We start from the raw sequence: 24,421 nt of genomic DNA, 5'->3' as shown, positions 1-24,421 counted from the left end.
CGATTACTTCTTTACTACCAAATATGCGTTTCTCGACAATCTGCCTGAATTGTCTCAAATATCTAGCATGAGTAAAAACGATGAAATTTTAACTCTACCTTCTCAGAAACATTAGACACAGTTGCTCCTCTGCGTTCAAAAAAAGATAAAAAAAAGGCAGCCCAACACCGTGGTATAATGAACACACTCAGACTATAAAGAAAGCGTCCTGTAAAATGGAGCTGAACTTTAAGAAAACTAATTTAGAGGTATTTCGTACGGCATAGAAGGATAGTACTCTCATCACTAATAGAAGAAAACCATCACAACCCTAGGTTTTTATTTAACACCGTGGCTAAATTAAAAAATAAGTCGTCAGCGACTTCAGATTCTGATTATCAGCATAACAGTGATGAATTTATGAACTACTTCACTAGTAAAATCCAAGATATTAGAAAAAAAATTATAACAATGCAACCAGAAGTGAAACCCGCTGAACAAACTAACTGCAGCACCCCTAAGGAGAAACTGCAATTATTTTCTAAAGTAGATCACGATGAACTCTCTAAAATCATTAGATCATCCAAATCAACAACATAACTACTCAAAGAAATGCTCCCGGAAATTATAGATCCTCTTCTTAGTATTATTAACTTATCTCTGACATTAGGACATGTGCCTAAAGCGTTTAAGGTGGCTGTTATAAGGCCCCTTGTCAAAAAACCCAAACTCGACCCAAGAGAACTAGGGAATTACGGGCCTATATCGAATTTACCTTTTATATCTAAAGTTCTTGAAAAAGTAGTTTCAACTCAGTTATGCTCCTTCCTCCAAAGGAATGACATTAATGAAGAATTCCAGTCTGGATTTCGAGCATGTCACAGTACAGAGACTGCTTTGATCAGAGTTAAAAATGATCTGCTTTTAGCCTCTGACTGTGGCTGTATTTCGTTATTGCTGCTGCTAGACCTTAGTGCTGCATTTGACACCATTGACCACAGCATACTCCTACACAGACTCGAAAAGCATGTTGGCATTAATGGAATAGCATTGAAATGGTTTAAGTCTTATTTATCTGACCGTTTTCAATTTGTAGCAATAAACAATGATGTGTCCCGCAAATCGCAAGTCCAGTACGGTGTACCACAGGGCTCAGTCTTGGGGCCTCTGCTCTTCGCATTATATATGCTACCTCCAGGAGATATAATAAAGCGACACGGAATTAGCTTTCACAGTTATACTGATGATACTCAACTTTATATTTCCTCGAAGCCTCATGAAACCCAGCAGTTCCATCGAATAAAGGAATGCATAGTTGATTTAAAAAAATGGATGAGTAACAATTTTTTAATACTGAACTCGGACAAAACAGAAGTGTTACTTACTGGACCAAAAACCGCCATACGTAAAAACCAAGAATACTGCGTAACTATTGACGGAAGCTCCATAAAATCCTTGTTGTCAGCTAAGAATCTTGGCGTTGTATTCGATAGTAATCTGTCATTTGAGAGCCATGTCGCCAACACCTGTAAAATTGAATTTTTTCGTCTTAAGAATATATCTAAACTAAGTCATATGCTGTCACTGTCAGATGCAGAGAAATTAATTCATGCTATCATGACATCAAGACTAGATTACTAGGCGTCCTGTCAGCTAGTAATACCTAGAATTTCAAAATCAAGTGCAGGTGGTAGATCCTTTTCTTATCTAGCGCCTATACTTTGGAATATTCTTCCCTACACTGTCCGGGAGGCAGACACACTCTGTCAGTTTAAATCTAGACTAAAGACGCATCTTTTTAATCTTGCACTAATCTTGAATACACTACACTTCCATAATATTAATCCTCAGAGGATTTAGGCTGCATTATTTAGATCAACCGGAACCAGGAACACATCCAACATGATGTACTTGTTGCATCAAAGAGTGCAGAACAGTACTCTACTCTCAGCCACTCTTGTCTTTTTGTTCCAAGGTTACCGCAGGATGCAGTTCATGCCCAGACCTGATGGCAGAGCTGAGAATGGGAAGTGCTATAAGATTGTTAATGATAATCTTAAATCTATAATTTACCTTATTCGTAAGTTTATTTTATTTTTTTATTTAGCCTTGTTGTGCAAGCACTGTTGAGCTTGTGCAGAGGCAGCAGCTTTTGCCAGAGGGGAACTGGAATCCCCTGGTTGGGCCTGGGTTCTCCTGAGTTGTTTTTCTTGATTGGAGTTTTGGGTTCCTCGCCACCATTTGCATATTGTTTTGCACTATTTGCCTGGCCGGGGGGGCTGCTTTAGAATTTAGACATAATTAATATTGCATATAAGAATTTATAGTCCGTTTAATATTTGACCTGTGTTTCCATCTCCTATGTGTGCTTTCACTGTCCGTGTGTGCGTCTATGTCAATGTGTGTAACTATGTATGCATATTGTGTGTGTGGAGCATTTGTATGTCTGTCTCTTGTTGTTTTTCACCTTTTTCTTGTTTTTACAGGTAAATGCCTTTAGTTGTTTTTCTTGTATTCAATGTGTCTCATGTACAGCTGCATTGTAACAATGAAAACTGTAAAAAGCGCTATCTAAATAAAGTTGAGTTGAGTTGAAATGTGTAATATGAAGCATTTTTTAAACTGGAAACATGAACATATATTATTAATCACCCAAAAAACATAATCAAAGCTTTGAAAATAGGCAAGCTATCACACCTTAATTTTTTCTATGCAAAGTACACTGTTGAAACTTAACTGAAATAAATGTTATGTTGCATTATCAAAAAGTCCCAATTATTCAATTGAAGGATATCAACATTCTTGCGTTAAATTGATATCAGATGTTGACAAGTCTGCGCAGCGCCAAATGAAAACAAACATGCCTGTTTCTGAACAGTCTCTTTTCAATACATATATTAATCAAAAGCGACTGACACGATGGCAAAAGTCAGAAGACTGAATCCACATTTCACGTGGCACCTTCTTTGAATATTTTGCCTGAATTACTGCAATCAAAAACTGGTTACCTAAACAAATGAAACAAATCTTATGATGAAGTTCTTTCAGAGTTAACATCTATGTTTTGTCCTTAAAGCTGTGACAGCATATTTGCTAATGTCTGATTCACGACTGAATGATTCCTTTGAACCAATTAGTTTAAATAATTTAAAACTTACAGTCTAAGACTCACTTTCTGAATCCATCAAATCAGTCACTCAAAACACCACAGAGCTTAAGTGTGCTTAGAACATACAGCAAAAATGGTTAATAAGATTTAATCTAAATAATCCTCAGTATTTACAGTCTATTTATATGACAATGCGTAGAAAATCACCTCTAAAATCATTTAGTTTAGACCGGAGAGGTGAAATGAGAACAAAGCACAAGTTGTTGTTAGCTAGCTGCTAATTTAATTTACTTATTTTAAAGAACAGTTCTTATTAAATTGTTTAATCTAGAGGTCGACCGATATGCGTTTTTCAGGCCGATACCGATTATTTCCATGCAAATTAGACCGATAACCGATATTTTGAACCGATATATATATGGTGTAAAACGTAAATTTATATAGAAATTAAGAACACATGCTCTGAAACATTTGAAATATTTTTAATTCTGACTGAGAAATCTTAATCATAACACTTATATTAATACTAATAAAAGAAAGAAGGGAGCACCCAGCAGAATTCTGTGAACATTTTGTAAACCACAAGCAACACAGTAAAAAACAACAAGCAACAAATGAAAAAATGAATTGAATGTAACAAAATATATTTATTTATGGAAAAAAATATGTTCTGATGACTTTAACATTGCATACAATACTTTTAGATTAGATTAGATTAGATTCAACTTTATTGTCATTACACATATACAAGTACAGTGTAACGAAATGTAGTTTAAATGTAGTCTTTCAATTAATCATTATGCTAATCATTGGATTAACTAGCACAATTTGAATTTATATATTAAGTGTAAATAATTGAATTGCCTTCATAGCTTATTGTGTATGTTGTTGAAAAGACCGCAATATTTTCATGAAGCTATAACATGAGCATGAGAGCGCTCTGACTGAAGACCGACGATTCAAGTTCTTTATGCTTTAAAATGTCTTGTATTTTTGAAATGGTGTGATTTTAAGTGACGTGCAAAACGCCAGCTCGATCAATTACAAGAAACGCGTGTGCAGTGTGCTGCTCGCTTGCAGAGCAAATCATTGTTATACTGAGGATGTGAATTATATCTACATGATAATAATGCGTTAATCCCGCGGAACCTGCAGGAAACCCGCAAAGCTGCTCCGAAATTCAGGCACTTATTATATTGAAGTGTTTTGCATCTTCAGTGCAGTGGATTGAGATTTATTTCAACGTCTGATGCTGCTTTACCTCATAGAGCATGAACCCGAAGCAGCGCTTTCGGTGTGACAGTGAAAAAAGACTTTCTGTTCCGCAGCCTCCCGTGTTGATTGGCCGGACTCGTGACTTAGTCCCAACAAATCAGAGGGGCAGTGGGCGGGCATTACTCTAGGCAAACCCCTAGAGTGACGTGTTCCGACTGCTCTCGCTAAATCCTTGGCTGCGTCAGAGCCAAAAAGCGCATTTCAAAATTAAATGACTTTATCGGCAAATCGGCTTTGAAAATGATCGATATCGATTATCGGCTAAATCCTTAATATCAATGCCGATAATCGGCCAATTCGATAATCGGTCGACCACTAGTTTAATGTATAATAATAGTATGGTTTTAAATGCCCTATGATACTCATATGGTTATATACATATTTCAAAATCATTGATGGCAAGTGGACAAACTATTTTGCATAGAGAGCAAGAAAAGACAGAAGTGACAGGTAATATCGGTGTTTAAGATTAGTACATTTATCTGTGTGTGGACAACTATGTTCGCCAGTTACCACCGAAGACCAATTTTGACCCAAGAAAAACCCTGAAACATGCTCACCCTCATTACCACATGGACACAGAAATGGAGAAATAAATAATGTAAAAACATTTAAATGTGTAAACACAGAAAAGTTGACATCAATAAATAAATGAGTTCAGATGCAAAATCCTCTAAAGGCTCAAAATGTCACACTAACACACACTAAAACCTCAACCTAACACGGAAGCATAATGAGGGTTGTAAGTGTACAAACAGTTTAATAAGAAGATACTTTATAAAGACAGTACATTACGGCTATTTTGAGCCTTGTTAGTGGTATTAACTAGCGATTTAATTTTACTTACTCTGTGCCCCATATACTAGCACTATAAGCTAATCTGTTTTTAGAGATAAAACTCTTTACATTCGATTTTCATGAAAACGCATCCCAGAGAACGATCTACACGGTAATGATGTGTTAATTACCCCTAGGTTCATTATTCACCGGAGTTGTCCTTTAACTAAATTTGTTAAAAAAAAAATTATATAGCTATGTTTACTTTAATTAATACATATTTTTTTACCAACTCATAATAATTAAATGAATGTGTTTTGAAATATAATCAATAAATGTAAATTATCAATATTAAAAAACACTAAGCAACAAAAGATTTTCTCTCAAACATATCACTTTAAAGGACCCAATCTTGGGCTTTGGTTATGTTTTAGACGACCATGTTTCTAGTTTTAAAAAAAAGTTATATTTCACATATTTCAAGAATATTGTCCACCGCTGTCTCTATTCTCACAAAACGAGTGGATTTTCAGGACTTCAAAGTCCTGCCTTCCGAAACGCTCTGATTGGTGAAGCTTAGAGATGCACCTATTGCAATTGTCTTTGCCGATTTAGATTTCAAATTTTATTATAAGTGAAACCTGACGATTCCGATTTTTGCCAATTCGGATTTTGTATCCACAAACTAAAATTAACAGTAAACTAAACCTTTTTTTAAAAACAATAAACTTTTCTTCAATGCACATTTTTCATATTTTCATTACATAAATTATTGAACATTACAATTTCCCTGAATTTCCCTATACCCAGTTCTCCAACCTGCCTTAAATTACAGAATATTCTATTGCCCAAATAACTCAATTTCGAAAAATGTAAAAGACTTTCAATTTAAGATTTCTTAAAGATTTTAAGATAAAAGCTGAATAAATAAGATTTCTAATGATATAAGAGTTGTTAGAACAGGACAATATCTGGCTGAGATACAACCGTTTAAAACTCAGGAAAATTGCCTTTGAAGTTGTTAATCAGAGGCACTGTGGCAAGACATCCACTCAGGTTTCATACATAACGTTTTTATATATTTATGGTATGAAATTAACAAAATATCTTCATGGAACACAATCTTTACTTAATATTCGAATGATTTTTGGCATAAAAGAAAAATAGATAATTTTGACCCATACAATGTATTTTTGTCTTTTACTAAAAATGTTCCCGTGCGTTCTAAGACTGGTTTTGTGATTCAGGGTAACATATAATAAAATATAACTAAACATGTCACTTAATTGACCTTTTTCATTTTTGTACTCATCGCACAAAAGTCAAGATGATAAAATACTTCAACTTTATTCTTGTCTGTTAATGATTTTATGTTTATTTTTTCTGAAATGTAAAATAACATGTCTTTCTCTTGGGTCTGTAGTATTGAATGAAGTGGGTTGATTTTAGCTGCAACTTCAATAAAAAGTTACAAATCATAGTCAAATTTCTAATGTTATTCTAAAGAGGTTTATGTATTTGCCCTTTTTGTGCTAGTAAAGAACTCAGATAATATCACAAATATTTGTTGATTTATTCAATTTTTATTTTCAGATTTTTTAAAAGAAGTAGAAGTATTGTTGAATGTCATTTTACCTCAGTGAAATGACCATAGATTTGACGCAAGACAATCAATCGGGTTGAATGGAATTTACATTTGTTGTACACATTGTGAATGACTTTAACATGAGTACAGCATGTGTCAGAGTATAGCATCACAGTTAGCATGCAGTACAATTTAGAAGCGCAGATTCGTGCGCAGAAATCGTCATATGACAGGGTTCTTGTGCGATTCATCAAACATTCGTATGCCCCCAATCTCATTGTACGAATGATCATATCTTTATAAATGTGGCGGTTGAAATCGTTGCAATTTACATATCACGCCCCTAGATTTTGCGACCAATTTAGAAATTAAAGTTTAACCTTGAAAAGTGGAATCAAAGGAAGTAAAAAAAAAAACAGTTTGGAAAAAGATCACTGTGGTCAACAACGTTGGTGTAGTAAGGTTTGTATATTATGTAAATATGACCGCAAATATATCATTTATTATTAGTGTTTCACTATTATTTTACAATTGACTTTAGTCTTGAAAAACTTTGTTTAATTTACATTATTGTGTTATCATAAAAATGAATGTAGATATAAATTACTGATAATTTTTACAATCGCAATTATAGAAAAACGTTTATGTGTAAATGCTTTTATACAGTTCCCTTCGTTTGGGTTAAGAGAAAATGGTCTGTGGCGGAGGAGACAGATGCATATTTCTAAGGATAAAGGTTGAAAATATAATGCTGCTAACCTTGCATTTCAGGCTGCTTAAATCAAGCATACATAGTATTATGTTCGTTTCAATATTTTTTTTTTTTCAGTTATACGTCAGAGGCAGGACCAGCATTCTTCAGCCCCCACAAACCAGCCTAGAACCTGACAAACAAAGCCAGGCAACCTCGAGCTGTGACCAGAGCACGTCTTCCACCCCATCCATCGCAGATCACACAAATAAAAAAACATCAAAGCATGTGTGTTTTCTGTTTTCATTAAAATGCATATTTGTCAAACAAAGAGCTATCATCTTGCAATTAGTTAAACTTACCGATTGTAATATATTATTGTAGGTTTCTAAATGTTACATTACACACTTAAGGTTGAAAAATGGGATCAGGGGGAACATGCTTTCTAAAAGTTTTTTTTATTTGGAGCGAGAGAAACCCTGAGGTGTGTCTTTGCTAATGGGGGAGGGTCATTGCATGTTGTGTAAGAATTTCCAATGGATTTATTGCACTGTAAACCCAGACAAGTTTGCAATACTAAATTTTGATTACTGTATAGCTAAATTAAATTTTACTACAGTTTAAATATTTAATTGATCCATCATTGGAGTTTTAAGTTCACTAAATTAAATTCTTGATTTCAAATAAATATTATTCTAAAAATGCATAAATCAAACACCTTGACTAGTGCAACACAAAATGAACAAAAGGAGACTATCTCAGAAATGTATGCACAGACTATGCTCATTGGTAAAAAACACACAAGCTTCGCAGACCCTAATCACATGCACCCATCTTCTAAACCAGCGGTCTCGCGACCCACCGCTCTGCATATTTTGTGTATCTCTCTTGTTTAACACACCTGATTTAAATCTCTAGCTCATTAGAAGAGAGCTTAATGAATGAACCGCGTTCCGATTGACGTGTTCCCTGAACTGTGTTCATTGCTCTCTACTCCCTGCACACATGAAATCGGCTGACATAAATTTAAGAACACGAAGAACAAAACTTACTACGGAAGATTGAAGGGTAATTTAACCGTAATTTTGAGATTTGCGCAACATTATCCACATTTCGAACGGGATTTATGGCAGAATATCTAGTGATGTTTACTTCGCAGGGCTCTTATGGGCGTATTAAACAAACCTCCGAAGCGGTAGGAGAAGCATACAAAATATGCAGAGCAGGGGGTCACGAGGACCAGGATTGAGAACCGCTGTTCTAAACAGTGGTAACCACAAAACTGAAAAATATGTCAAACTCTTCTAAATATCTAAGAGAAGTGAACATTAAACACCATCAAGTCTTTAACTTTACTAAAAACATATAAAATAATCATATTTTTAATAATGTACTCTCCTAATGCAGTCTGGCACAGAGCATGCTGGGAAACTTTTCTGCGTAAAGGCAGGATCTGCTCTCCACTGCCTCTCGCTGGTGTAGTAAAGTAATTGCTTCGCTTGGCGCTACTTGCTTGATTTAAGTAAAATATACTTAAGGCGAAAAGTAAGTTGTTTTATTTCCCCTGAAAGTAATCGTAACTTAATAAAAACTAGTAAAATGTATACATTTTGAAAACAGAGTAAAGTTAACAAATAATTTGCAAGTAAGGACAACAATTAGATTTTACAGTGTATTTAGTCTTTTTTATGCAAAATTATTTGAGTAACCGTATAGTATGTGTGGAGCGCATCAACTCAACATTGTCATCTCATTTTTGACGATGGTGGCTTTTAAAGGGTTTTACATCTGAAGTATGTAGGGAAACACTGTAAGTGCAGTCTTACCAGGTTGAGGTCATCTGTTTGAGACAGCAGTTTAACATAAGCACCACCACAGTCAATGCCTGTCTGAAAGTTCACCTCATACCTGAGGAAAGAAGTTATTTTTATTTACACAAACCTAAAATATGCATTATATATGGGTCAATGACAAATAAGAAAATGTCAGGTGGTGCGACCATATATTAATTTAAAATAATATACATTTAATGTATTTAGCGCTGAGTATTTTTCCCCTCATATATAAGAAATTTAACATAAAATCATGCCAAAATATTTTATTACGAATTTTATTGAGAAAATTAACATTTATTTCTCAGTTTTGTTCTCTGTTTGTATGTTCGGACGGTCGCACCACCTGACATTTTTGGTCTTTCAAACACCAAAACTCAAAAAATCTATTGAATTTCAATAAAATGAAAAGGGTTTCTTATAAAGGACATATTGTAGATCCATTTGATATATGACATGTATTTATTCAAATTCTTTTTAGGAAAATAATGAATTTGGACACAAAAAATACATGTCACATCATTGACCCATATACTTATTATATGATACTAAGTGCTCAAAAATATAATTTCAGGCTGTCTACAGATATAAGCAAGTTAAATTTAAGACCATTTAAATGCCACTTTATATGAAATTTAGGACCAAACCTGCGATGGACAAACACAGTCTAATACATATATATTTCATATACACAGCCTATTAACATTTTAAGACCAGTCAAATTACTTTCAGTTTTTCTGCATACTGTTTTTTTTCTGAGAAAACCAGGCTAAAGTCTCTGAATCTAATTATGAGATAATGAGCATCAAATTTTATTTCAAGCATTAATTTCACTGTGACTTGAATTTTTGACATGGGTTTACACAGTCAATATTAACCTTACCAAGGTTTCATATTTTCATAGGATGTTCTTCAAGACACACTGGACTGGAATGCTTTCAATACAGGTATAAATGCTAATTAAATGTAAAACTGGAGTGATCTCTTCATTTTATCTGTGGCTATAGGTACAGTACACATGTGTAAGAGCTCTTCATAAGATAACACAAGGTCATACTGGTGCTGCGAGTCACCTTGACCGGTTTTGTTTAATATTCACCAATAAAATCAAATATAAATGCCTAATTAATAACATACGAGATTATATTTATACAGGAATGCAAACTCATCAGGGTGAAAAAAGGGGACAATATATAAAAAACTATGACTATATATAAAATATAGCAGTTATATAATTATAAAAATTTGTATTTCATATATTCAGTGCACATAACCAGAATATTCCATGATCTGCTAAAAGCGTCCAGAATAGACAACCACATAAAGAGTTTATTTGCGAAACCAGACAACTCTGTTTTGCTCATTTTCATAAATCATGCTTATTGTGTTTTTACTGTGACACTTGTTGGTATTTTTTATTTTTTAGTTTATATTACTTAATAAAAACAATCCAACTGTTTAAATGATCTTACTTGGAATGCACAATAAAAAAACATAGTAAATAAAAATGAAATAACAGAGTTCTGTTTTTCCAAATTAACTCTTCACATTTACTTAAAGGTGCTCTGTTCACACAACAGCTTACAGTCACAGATCTAGTCTAAACTTGAACTGTCAAACTCTTAAGCCGTGTGTCCACCGAGGCATTTACGCCTGCGGACGACGTGTTTTTTCAATCGTTTTCAACGGTACAGCCGAGCTTTAAAAAAAAGCCACCAGTTGATGTTTTTTTTTCCGCTCAGCGCTCGTGCTATGCGTTTCTCCCACGATCGGCGCCGGCGTTCAACCGAGCGCCCAGAGTTGAAAAATACTCAACATTGAGTAGGCCTGAAGCGGCCGTTTTCAGCCGAGCTCCTAAGATTTTCAGCCACGTAAATGTGTCTCGGTGGACACAGCCCATTACACTATTTGCACAGCATGCCTATAACCATAGTGACAGATTTAAATTAGATTTTTAACCAAGAGGTTGCACTGTAACAACAACGTTAGGTGCAATACTATCAGCTATATTGTACTAAAAAACAAACGCAACCCTCGCATTGGTACAGTATGTTGTACAAGATATCTGGAGTTGCATTGTGGCGTCTATGAATGCTTGAAGACTATCATTATACTTCAGCTCAGCTGTAGACAGATCGGCTGTGCAAAACATTACGAAGCAGTTTGACATCTGCTCCATGCTTTTTTTAGCACATTTTACGTTACGCCGAGTGATGGGTGACGTGACAGACAACTAGTTGTCCAGTACAATTCCTTTTACAAATAAGGGCTTCTCCGTAAATGCGGTGATAGCGGTTGTTGCAGTGTGTTAACGCACTAACCCCATATTATGTTTCTTGGGTTTACTCCATTCCTTTCAAGCCAAACAAATTATCGTGGCTTTACCTGTTGCTTAGTGACGGTTGTGTTGAAGCAAGTCAGAAATGCGCAGTCGAGGTGCTGCGTAATTCGACTACATCTAATATTGATTCATGAGTTGAGTATGTGCAATCAATCTGCACAGAATTTAAAACATAACCCGCAAACTGACTAGTGATTTGACACCTGATATGAGGCTCATAATTTCATTCGCCGCGACGCCGTCCAAAGATTCACAGACCCCGCTCAAAAACTCATCAGATCTACACAAGATGGCACCCCTGTTTATAAATTGATTACCCAAATTGCGTGTTTGTCTTGTTTGACCGTGGCATTGGATTAAAGCCGTTAGGAAACACATTTTCCACACATAGGTTTGTATTTGTTAACCAAAAAATATTTAAAATAAATATTTTGTGTCCAATAATTTGCTCAAGTGGTAAGTAACAGTAGCCGTTTAATACGCAGGATATGTACATCGAGCCGATTGCAACAGGCTCCTGTTGGGTCTTACTCTGCGATATCAAGCAGCTGTACATTATCCATTACTTACAATATAAAAACAGTGGAAAATAAACTAGTCCGGGAGTCGACCGGCATTTTACTTTCGTTTGTAGTTTGTTTATTTTTCATTAAAAGTTGTTGAACGTTCGCCAGTTCCCGCCTCCTTCCCATTCCTTGAATTTGTTACAGCGTTCATCATGTGTCGTAAATGGAGCACCTACCACCATTGCTGGATTAAGTTAACAGGTTATATATTATATACCGTGTATAGATAGAGATGGCAGGGATTTCACCTTACCAGTTTGAGCCCGAGTCTGACGAAGAAACATCCGAAGACGATAGTAGATAATGTCACACTTACAGGTTGTGATTCGGTGGAGCTACAGGTCAAAAAAAGGTTGGTATTTCCCCCTTTAAAGGATAGTCTTAACACATCCTGCAGTGATCATGCAGATTATTGAAGCAATCTTCGGTGAAATGACGCGTGCACAGTAAAACCCTGGGGTTATACTCCTTTGGTGTCACTTGAAAATGAATTGTAACCATTGTTTCCTCAGAAGTTCTTCATTTGGTAGTTTAAATAAGACGCACTTAGTTTCACAACGTAGAACACAGGTTTCAGACTGCACACAAATCACAAACGAACGACAGTGTTTTGGGGGAGGAGAGAGTGAAGTTTTTGCGGCAGTCCCAGCAAAACGCAGGCGGGGACTATGTCTTGTGATGTAGATACGCGGCAGTTAGAGACACGTCTCGTTTGCGTGATTCTGAGTCGACTCCCTTTTTTACAAGCCAATAAATTTGTTAACTGACTTGCTATTAAGTAGTATTATACATATTATGACAAGCATGCAAAATGTGATGGTCATTGGAAGAGGCATGCCTTCATAACAGTCAAAAGGTGAAACTTTCAATTACCTATTTAAACCTTTATAAATATAGCACATGTCTGGCTGCTTGTAAGATGCTGTATTTATATACATAACACACGTTTATTAGGTACACCAGTTTAATTACATGTAAACTCAAATTGATACTCAGGCATTCACATTGAAGCAAATCAATGCATTAAAGCATTTAGACATGGTAAACATAAGGATATTTTGAAGAATGTGCATTAAATGAACACAAAACCAATAAAAGGCAATGGAAATATGAATGGTTTGAATGGTTCTGTCATTTTTCTTGGTGTGGGAGAGTGACATCCGTCATGGATGTGTAATGGTGCGATTCCCGAGCCTAGTCGACGCACTAGACTGCTCGAACCCGATGATTGCTGCTTGCAGCTATATTTTTTATTAAATTTGTAGCTAGGATGCCTTAAACTAGCTGTACTTTAACCTGTATTCTGTCTTAGTTCTTTTCAATGGTTTTAAACAGTCATTTGGTCCGTCAGAATGACATGTTTTTATGGAAATGTAACCAAAAGATTTAAGACCCCTAGAATCTGAATGTAAGACTTTTAAAGGCATTATATTACAAAAACTTTAGATAAGACGTTTTAAGACTTTAAGGACCCGCGGCCACCTTGCATTAAATCCCTTGATATTCACAATTTATAGCATTTTAAATTGATAGTCTCAAATAAAAGAACAGGTAAGAACACAGAGGAATACTCACTGGACTATGAGAGATTTGGTTTCAAAGATGAAGGGTCTCAGCAGGAGACCTGAAATGGCATGATGTTTGGCTCTGGACTTTAAAACCAGACCTTTATCACCCGGTAGTTTGGTGTCCTGCATCTCTTCAACTTCCCATTTACCTTCACAAAACACACCACAACGTGAACAAATAATACAAACAGTTATTATAAAAAAAAAACATTAGCCGACTGATTATATTGCTTTTCATCCATGTTGGTTTTGCTAACAATCTGACCACATGAGAATGAAACGTACCCGTCTCATTTACACTATACTGTTTAGGGACATTGCTTTGAGGTAGTTTTGTGAATTTGAGGAGTTGATGAATCTTGTTTGGCTATGATGCAAAATAACATTTTTGGGCTAATGCATCATTTGGAAAGACACTTTGCTTTATATCTTTTAAAGATAATATAAGAGCAAAAAAAGTAAATGATGGCAGTGTAGGCGCTTACATAACTTAAATAATACACTATAGGACTTTTAAGTATTTAGTTGAGGAAATGAAATAATTACCATCATACTTTGCTATTTCCTCATCAATACCATCCTTCTTGGCCTGGGATAAAACCCACCTAGTAAAGAAAAAACAAACAAACAAAGCTATTCATCTGCCTTAATATTTGTCATTTCTATGAGAGAAAATTGGCTTATTCATATACGTGGTGTGGATACATTAGATATCTTACCCATGAAGTGTTCCTTTATCAAAAGACTGCGCAAAGTAGTGCTCGCCCATTGGCTCTGGAGCTTTGTATGTCACCTTAAATAGACAATAACGTTAAATCTAAGTAGTACTTCAGTAAACACTACACTTCTGGAATATTTTTATTAAATCATATTCATCAGGAACTTTTTTCTTTTTTTCAACATTATCATGCTTTGTTTGCTTTAGTTTTATGAGTCTCCGGTATTTCAGTCAGAGGTCATTAACGTAAATTATGCTTTTTAAATGTATGGCACTGAGGTGGTACTGAGCTGGTTTGTAGGTCAGCAGGTTGACTCGGATGCCCTCCATTTAACCCTGTGTTACCTAATACTTTGTTAAGTTAAAGTGAAAATTGAACTAATCGAGTTGATCCTGGCCTTTTTCAACCACTTGCAGTCTGAGCCGGGTTAAGGTCTTACGGTGGGTGCTGACAGGGATGGAGGGGGCCTATGTTCCTCATCATCTTCCTGCATGTCGTCTTCAGCATTCTCAACATCCATCTCCATGTCATCAGGCTTTTCATTTGCCCTCACATAATCTGTGAGGGCTAGACCCAGAGAGAGTAGCACCACACATAACCGTATCTTCAACTCCATAGCTACAAAGAGACGAGAACAACTTAAAGGATAAAATGAACAAATTATTAAAAAAAACTTGATCTTTTGAAGTTTAACTTCATTGTAATATCCTAAATGCAAGAAAAACGATGTTACGTAATTGATTTGTTTTAATAAAACTTAAGTCTCAACACATAAAAGCAAGTTGTGTAATGGAAGCAGAGAGTTAAAAGCAGTTAGTAAATATTTTTCACACCAGCAATGTATTACACAGTGGAGGGATGAAATGAAGAAGTGGCCTGATAGATGATCTAAACAGATTGTGTTCTGATATGTTTTGGGTGACTGATTTGATGAGTTCAGAGATCAAGTCTCATAAATTACATTTTTGACATAGGAGTTGATTCAAAAAAATGAATCTGTTCAAATCAGTCATTACTTCGCGAATCGGACATTGATGCACTGTTTGTTTTTCATAGCTGTTAAGACATAGGAAAAGATAGTCGTGGATAGGATTTTTCCTTTATGTCAGCTGCATGTGCAGAACACTTGTCAGGGAAGAAAAGGCAACATTTTTTTGAGCACATTTACACACAGCTCCAACTCAGGTAACAATATTATTCTCCAATTGCACCACATGAAACAGGTCTTTCAACCTTGCTTTTAATAAAAGTGTGAGGGAGAGAAACAGTTCAAAAAACCGACGTGTTCCACTTCATTATGCACTGCTCATAACGATGGGGAATATGACATCAATGTTCCGTGTGTGTGTGAAGAATCCCACACCGATGCGAGAGACGGAGACCGGTGCAGATTGTGAGAATAAAGATAGTTGGTTTCACTTGTCGTTTGTTCGCGTTTGAGGATTTATTTCAAAATTATATTTGAAATGAAGCAAATACATGTTGTGCGGGAATTTCTCGCATTATTAAAGCGGCCTTGGAACGATGTGTCATGCATTCTGACTTCTTTACTATGTTAAACATGCCGTCTTCTCATGCTTAACATGGTCAACTTGTCAAAAAAACGAGTTGGGCGTATTACATTGTATTTTAGTGCGCGATGCACTCCCCCAGCCATCACACAGGTTTCGGAAAGTTTTTTACGAACATAAAAACTGTTTCATCATAACTTTTCTTAGTCCCTTATTGGACAATTCTCCCGGAAAAAAGCGAAGTTCTGGTGTTTGTTTATTCACTGCATTTGAGTGATGAATTTAATATAAACTGTGGATATAACGCTGGATTTGGAGATCGTTTGAAACTGAGATATGAAGCCGTCCCAGCGCTAAAAATGGCGGACATGAACCGCATGCGGTGAGTGAAACTGAAGTATGCGTTTTGTCGACAATGTGCTTTAGTTCTTTCCTGTAGCTCAGTGGTAAGAGCATTGCGTTAACAACGCAAGGTTGTGGGTTCGAACACAGGGGATTGCAAATACCTATGTAAAATGTATAGGATAAAGCAATGTAAGCCGCGTCTGCCAAATGCCTAAATGTAAACGTAAATGTAGTTCAGCATACCCCTCCGCCCGCACGCGCCGTATGATTTCGGAAGTAATCACACAGATTTTTCTATCTTGTATAAATGTGATCAAACTAAATACACTTTGAAGATACGACCGTATGCAATACTACTTTATAGGTACTCAAGATTAATATGAGATTGGCAGAAACCCTGTGTGTGTTAGGGCCGCTTTAAATAAGTGGCAGTGGCAAATGACGTTTTAGCTTTTTATTGGTCAGTACATCTACCTCGGGTTGTTTCCCCATGTGCTGTATAAATGCAGATATCGGATTAATGTTGCTTTTAAAAAGAAGATGTAAAGGGGACGTCAAAAAAATCAGATAGTCACAAAAACAGAATTGAGCAACAGGAACTGCAGTGTAAATGCGGCCTATAATATTCAAAAACAAGTTAGTAAATGAAGAGCATCATTTTTACACTCCAAATAGGGCAATCAGGATTAAATAATGTATTGTTTATAATAGGAAAACATCAGACAGTTGAGCTGAGCAAGTACTTCTACACTGCGTGGTGCAGAAATTCTCGGATCTAGGATAAATCAATTGTATAAATTAAATTTGTTGAGCACTGCTTTAGGAAAGGCAGGAATACCGAAAGAAATATATATATATATATACATCTCAAGAGCACGGGATTGGATAACAGAATTTAAGATACGTTTTTTATGTTCTTCCCCATTAATGCTTAACACTCCAGTCCAGTTGGTGGCGGTAATACACCATTGTCAACCGCCAATTAAGGATGCAAGAAGTCGTCACACATTTACATTTAATCATTTGGCAGACGCTTTTATCCAAAGCGACTTACAGTGCACTTATTACAGGGACAATCCCCCTGGAGCAACATGGAGTAAAGTGTCTTGCTCAAGGATACACTGGTGGTGGCTGCTGGGATCGAACCAGCAACCTTTAATTTACCAGTTCAGTGGTTTAACCCACTAGACCACCATCTCCACATGACCATAAACATGACCATAAACATGGCGGATGCAGTATCTTACTCATCGTCTTACTCCTACTCATACACTATATAAAACGTACTGATTTAACCTTTGAAAGGTAGGTCTTTATTCAAATTAAGTAGGAACGATCGCATTATGCAATTTTGGACGCAGCGCTTAAGTTATCTGCAGTCCATGCACGGGTGTACGATAAAACGTCTAACGTTATCATCTGATGTTGTTTCTTGCTCAGAACACGAAATTAATTTCACACCCAAAATAGCGTAATCTGACATAGCGAATATCGTAACAGGCCCAGAACCGTGTATATCTGCCCATTAAAGTTTATACAGCCGTCCAAATTCTGAAATATATGAAAAAATGTGCATACCCACCCGCAACGTCAGATAAGAAATATTATCTGACAACTACTCCCATAAAACATTAAACACATAACATAACATTAAAAAAAGAGGTTTGTCATTAATAAAATTTATCTTAAAATTGGTAGCTTATTAGCAATGGCACCTTTATGTGTTAGCTTAGCCTAATCAGTTAGCCCTAACATATTTTACTTTTCACCCTAATAAACCAAATAATAAAGCTCACTTGGACAAATACTTTCCATTACATTCTTAATACTCCCAAAGAAATAACATACTTGTTCAGCAAAGATGACAATTCTGCTAATTTAGTGCACTCACCCCTGACCACTGAAGAAACAATCCGCCTGCAGTAAGATCCAGCGCATCACGTGGAGCAATGGAGGAAGAATCCGGAACACACGCGATTGGCCACTGTTTGTAACTTGGACACGTCCCATAGACGAAGAGCGATGATGATTGTTCAGATCTTACGTCTGTCATGAACCCTAGTCCCCGCCTCCGACCTGCACCTCGTGGACACCATTGATTGGCCTTCGAGTATGCGGAAATAGATTCTTGTTTGAAGTAGTGAAGGGCGACGTCAGATACCTACTTATGGTTATTTTCAGTAGGTTTATTTTTAAATATGTTTCCTCCTTTTAATTTTGTAGCTGTTTATATTTTCTGGCCAACATTTGCACCATCATTGCCTAGAAAAAAAAAATGTTTAACACAGGTTGACCTTTTGTACCATGGCATGTTTTCCAACTGTATTCAAAGCTAAACCTAAACAGTTAAACAATTATGGAACAAATCAATACATAAAATATACAGCACGAGTTATTATGTTACAATTTACAAATAACATACTATGCACTATGCCCTTAAACTATGCACTCAACCATGTAGTGTATGCATTTTAGAAGGGTAGTAACGTCCGAAATGGTATTCTAAACCGTTTTATACTAACCGGAAGTATATCGGTTTCCCAGACGAGCGCAAATCCCAGCAAACACAGAACGTTCCACTAAAGTTAGTTTTTGGTTCCCAAAAATAACGTTCTTATAATTGTGTCCATGGGTACAAGTTATATACAGGTATATGTGTAGTTCCACTATAATCATATGTATTATGACAAAATATTTTAGGATATTCTTTAAATACGTAGAAGGGTTTTAGACTCATTCTGTCAATTCTCTTTTTGTTTAATTGTTGTCCTTTAAAGCATTTTTTGCAAGGTGTAGAATAAAGTTTTCACAGTCACCAGCTGTAGTGACCTCTCAAAACCACAGGAGGGCACTCTCCACATCTACTGGACTTTCAGTGCACTACATTTCCCATAAGCCTTTGTATTTATTAGTCAGTATTGCATTCACCTGTGTCTTGTTATATTTTGCACCTCTGTCTATTTAAACCCACTCATTGCTAAAGCTTGTTTGTTGTCAACTGCATTTCTGAGCTGGATTACTGTAATTTGACCCTGGATTTTTTTGTAAATCTCTGCTGCCTGCCCTGACCATTGCCTGCCCTCTCGCCTGTGTATGCAATCTGCCTTGAGTGTTGGGCAGAGCGAGGCTTCACGAAACACTGAAACAGTTTAAGCAAATTTGCAATACTGTGTCAAAGCGTCGAAACTTTCCAACACCCGTCTCGGTGATACCTAGTGGTCATATTCAAGATTGGCTCCAAAACAGGCTTGATTACAAGGTGAATACACAAATGTTGGATCCCTTTATCTATTGAATAAGTGGTGAAATGCTTAGTTTTCAGTTGGCATGTTGTAACCCTGGGTCGAATCCCCGGTAAAACTTACTTCGTATCGTCATATTAATAAACATTTGAAAGATACTTTTTAATAGATTCTTAAGCACATTATTGTTGCATTAAAATCTGGAAATGCTCCCAAACCACATATGTATGACATCTCTAACGTAGAGCCTTCATTATTATTTAATCTATAAATATATCTATCTACCTAACTATGATATCCTATCTCCAACTTAAGCTGTTCTATCTGTCACTATCTAACTTAGTCAATATGAATGTGCCACTATATCTATCCTAACTATTACTTACTGTTTAAATTTCGAAACATCTGCGCTTCGGGATCTCGACACAGTGTCAAAATACAGGTTATATATATATATATGTGTATACCCCTCAAATAAAGATTTCAGTAGATTCTCAAAACGGATATACAGAAACTTAAACAAATTGTCAACATTTCCCTACTTGCTCCCCGGGTGCTGCAGTGATAGCTGCCCATTGCTCTGGTTATACATGTGTTCACGACTTGCTGTGCGTGTGGTCACTACTCACTGGATGGGTTAAATGCAGAGATCACATTTCGGGTATGGGTCATGGTATCTGACAAATAAGTAACTTTCACTTTTCACAATGGTTCAATTATTACAGATGTTAGGGCACACCACTAGGGTGAAACCCCACAATTCAGAGTCAGAAAAATATGTACTGTGTTTTTTATAATGTCTCGACTGACTTGAATTGTCACGTATTATAATCGATTTTCAACCGGCTCACGGTGAATCGTTAAAACAAATAGTTATACAAATCGCAAATCAGCATCCTCATGTAAACTTGTACAAGGTAATCAAATATAACATACACATGATATTATTCACGTCATTCACAGACATTATACACATTCATTACCAGTGTTGTGCAAGTTACTTCCAAACTGTAATACAGTACATTGCAGATTACGTGTTACTATTATTTAAAAGTAATCCCTTACCTTGGAATATTACTGTATCAGAATTGTAATACGTTACATTACTCCTGTATTTCCTTCGAGTTACTTTCACCAAAATAACTACAGAAGTAGAACTTAACATTCTAAATGACAAAATCTCTTAGTATTTTCAAAATACTTTTTTGCCAATCAACCTTTTTATTAGACTGCTGATTTTTTTAATTAACTAGGCTATACAAAATAAATACGAAAAACACTAAGATTACATAAATAGTATTTGGTATTTCAAATGGATGTAATTGAAACACTTCCCATCCATGCAGTCTAATAAGGAGGTTGACTGGCAAAACGTATTTTAGTTTGAAAATACAAAAACAGGGAAGGGAGATACCCAAAAGAAGGGCACAAAGTTTCTCTAGTCTAACCAAGGGACACAAGACGTGGTTATCAAAAATGCCAAAAGTTTATTCAGTACTATTTAAGATAAATAGCATTTAAAAGATTGCATAATATAACGCACGCACGTACCACGCACGCACGCACGCACGCACACACACACACGGAAGTCCCACTTGCCGAAAACAATGCAGGTCCAACCCGGTCTCACTCCGCGATCGACAACATAAAACAGAGGAACAACCTGGGAAAAATAGTAATGGCAGAATGAAACTGTATTCCTCTGTTGTCCGATATCGACTACAAAACAAGACCAACACAGCCCTAACAAATGAAATCTCCCCAACCACAACAAGATCACGGACAAGATCACGGACAAGATCACGGACAAGATCACGGACAAGATCACGGACAAGATCACGGACAAGGACAGTACTCTGGTACGAAATACATACAGCATACACGTACGGCATACGAGGACAATGTTCAATGAACGAGCACAGGACAATGAACACGAGGATGTTCTAAAGGGTGAAAACACAGGATACTTAACAAGGAGCAGGTGTGGGTGATGAAACACTGATGGGAAAGCTAACGAGACAAAAGGGCGGGAAACACCGACGAGACACGGAGAGAGTGAGAGGATTTCTAATGTCCAATCTCTCTCCACGAGGAACCTTAGACTATGTCATGGCTCCCACCCAAGACCAAGAATAAACAAGACAAGATGGCGGAACCATGACATAAGTCCCCCCTTCAATGGTCTCTCACTGTCGTGTGCGTGGGGCCAAACGACAGTGTAGAGTACCCGGCCGTCTTGGCGACTCTGGCAGGGGTGCTGGAAAGTGCTTCGACTGGGGACTCCGTCGTTCTGCTGGGGGACTTCAACACCCACGTGGGCAACGACAGTGAGACCTGGAGGGGCGTGATTGGGAGGAACCGCCCCCTAATCTGAACCCGAGTGGTGTTCTGTTATTGGACTTCTGTGCTAGTTACAGCTTGTCCATTACGAACACCATGTTCAAGCATAAGGGTGTCCATCAGTGCACATGGCACCAGGACACCCTTGGCCGGAGGTCGATGATCGACTTTGTGGTTGTTTCATCTGACCTCCGGCTGTATGTCTTGGACACTCGGGTGAAGAGAGGGGCGGAACTGTCAACTGATTACCACCTGGTGGTGAGTTGGATCCGATGGCGGGGGAGGAAGCTGGACAGACTCGGCAGACCCAAACGTACTGTGAGGGTCTTTTGGGAACGTTTTTTCCGAATCTGCTGTCAGAGAGATCTTCAACTTCCACCTCTGGCAGAGCTTCGACCAGATCCCGAGGGAGTCTGGAGATATTGAGTCCGAGTGGACCATGTTCTCCACCTCCATTGTCAACGCGGCCACTCTGAGCTGTGGCCGTAAGGTCTCCTGTGCCTGTCGAGGCGGCAATCCCCGAACCCGGTGGTGGACACAGGAAGTAAGGGATGCCGTCAAGCTGAGTTCGGTGAGGCCATGGAGAAGGACTATCGGTCGGCCACGAAGAGAAGGCTGAAGTCACCGAGGTAGTCAATAGAGTTATGGCTTCTCGAGGTAGAGTTATGGCTTCTATTCCTATTGTTGTTACTTGCACCTCATGTCATATGTTTAGCTTAGCCTTCTCTGTCAGCGGCGAGGGTTTTACATGTGATAAATGCAGGGAAGTAGTTAGGCTGACGGAGAAGATCTTAGAATTAGAGTCTCGCATCCAATCTTTATTTGAGGATAGTAAAAGTGTTATGACTGTAGAAAACACTTCGGATGCGAGCAATGTTAGTGCACACAGCTCGATTCCGTTTGAAAATCCCCTGCAGCTGGGAAACTTTGTGACCGTGAGACGACATAGTCGCAAGACAAAACATCACTCAACCGTTCCGATTAAAGTCTCGAACAGGTCTGCCCCGCTCAGTGACGCACCAACTGAGAAACCTGCTGAAAGTGCCCTAGTGATCAGTGATTCTATTGTCCGCAACGTTAACATAGAGACACTTAACTCTCAACATTATTACAAAGCAGCTGTACATGAGACAAATTGAATTCTAAAGCAGCCCCCCGGCCAGGCAGATAGTGCAAAACAATATGCAAACGGTGGTGAGGAACCCAAAACTCCCATTGAGAAAAAAACTCTCAGGGGAACCCAGGCGCAACCAGGGGATTCCAGTTCCCCTCCGGCAAAAGCTGCTGCCTCTGCACAAGCTCAACAGTGCTTGCACAACAAGGCTTAATGAAAATATAAAAATTAAGGATTTAAGATTATCATTAACAATCTAATAGCATTTGAAATGTTGTAGGAAAAACACAGTTGTCGCGTCCTTTATCCAGCTCTATCCTCTTAGCTCTTGTCAGGTCACCTTTGTCGCCGGATCTGTTCATAATTTTTATGGACAGAATTTCTAGGTGCAGCCAGGGGCCGGAGGGCGCCGGGTTTGGGGACCTGGCATGTCCCACCGGTCGGAGCCCCCGGGGAAGACCTAGGACATGCTGGAGGGACTATGTCTCCCGGCTGGCCTGGGAACGCCTCAGTGTCCCCCCGGAAGAGCTGAGAGTGTCTAGGCAGAGGGAAGTCTGGGCATCCTTTCTTAGACTGCTGCCCCCGCGACCCAGCCAAGGATAAGCGGAAGAAAATAGATGGATGGAATATGAATTGTTATGTTACACACATAGGTGTGCTGCGTCATGTGGATTCACCATACATTCTTACCAAGTTCCTCACTATGAAAATCAGGTCTCCAAAGATTCTTTTAAACATTCATTCTGGAATTGGCTTCACTAAAATATGAAACAAATATATAAAAGTCACAAAATGGACCTTTGTCAGAACTTCATAACATTGCCATATGGTTATGTAGAATCAACTTTGTTAGTGTGACATAACACTAACACTTCTGTGTTTTGTTCACTTACACTGCTCAATATGCAAAATATGTGATTAGGCTATGATACACACAAACAAGTAAGTAAATAAAGCAATGACTGCTTCGCGGTCTTTTTAACTCACTTAAAAACGTTGTGTCACGAAACGGGAAGGAAGAACCCAAATGCAGGCACAGTACGAGGTAACAAAAGACTTTAATAAAACACAAAACAAAAACCCACAATGGGGTAAAATAACTGGGATAACAGAGACAGCTAAACAGGAACAAAAAACTCACGGAGGAAAAACCAACTGTAACAAAATCAACCAGGATAACACACAGGAACAGGGTACTGGAATAGAACGCTGGGACACAGCGTAGGGATAAATCCTTGAAACAGCAGTTCAGACGAGCAAGCAGATAACAAAGTTACAAGAAGGTTTAAGAATAAACGAGCACAGGATAGAGAATACAAGGGCATTAAATAGGGAGACGAACAAAGGATAATTAACAATAGGTAGGTGTGGGTAAAAAAACACTCAAGGGAAGCAAACGAGGAGACGAGAGGGGCGGGGCCATAGAC

General features: G+C 37.5%; 1 protein-coding gene across 3 annotated transcripts in view; it reads right to left on the bottom strand.

Annotated features, from left to right (window-relative positions):
• Window positions 1-18,322, bottom strand: part of canx (calnexin) — a 58,307-nt gene extending 39,985 nt beyond the window's left edge. For 2 of the 3 annotated variants that reach the window (XM_056769876.1, XM_056769878.1), the window contains exons 1-6: window positions 18,190-18,322; window positions 14,882-15,060; window positions 14,443-14,516; window positions 14,270-14,328; window positions 13,731-13,872; window positions 9,243-9,324 (exon numbers count right to left, since the gene is read on the bottom strand). In XM_056769876.1, coding sequence (XP_056625854.1) covers window positions 9,243-9,324; window positions 13,731-13,872; window positions 14,270-14,328; window positions 14,443-14,516; window positions 14,882-15,058 — 534 coding nt within the window. In that variant the 5' untranslated portion in view covers window positions 15,059-15,060; window positions 18,190-18,322. The other variant, XM_056769877.1, reaches the window with a different exon arrangement.
• Between the last annotated feature and the right edge of the window lie 6,099 nt (window positions 18,323-24,421).

This window comes from Triplophysa dalaica, chromosome 16 (genome assembly GCF_015846415.1).
Source record: "Triplophysa dalaica isolate WHDGS20190420 chromosome 16, ASM1584641v1, whole genome shotgun sequence".
Taxonomy (NCBI): Eukaryota; Metazoa; Chordata; class Actinopteri; order Cypriniformes; family Nemacheilidae; genus Triplophysa; species Triplophysa dalaica.
Note: the sequence above shows the minus strand (reverse complement) of the source record. Positions and strands in the feature narration are given on the sequence as shown.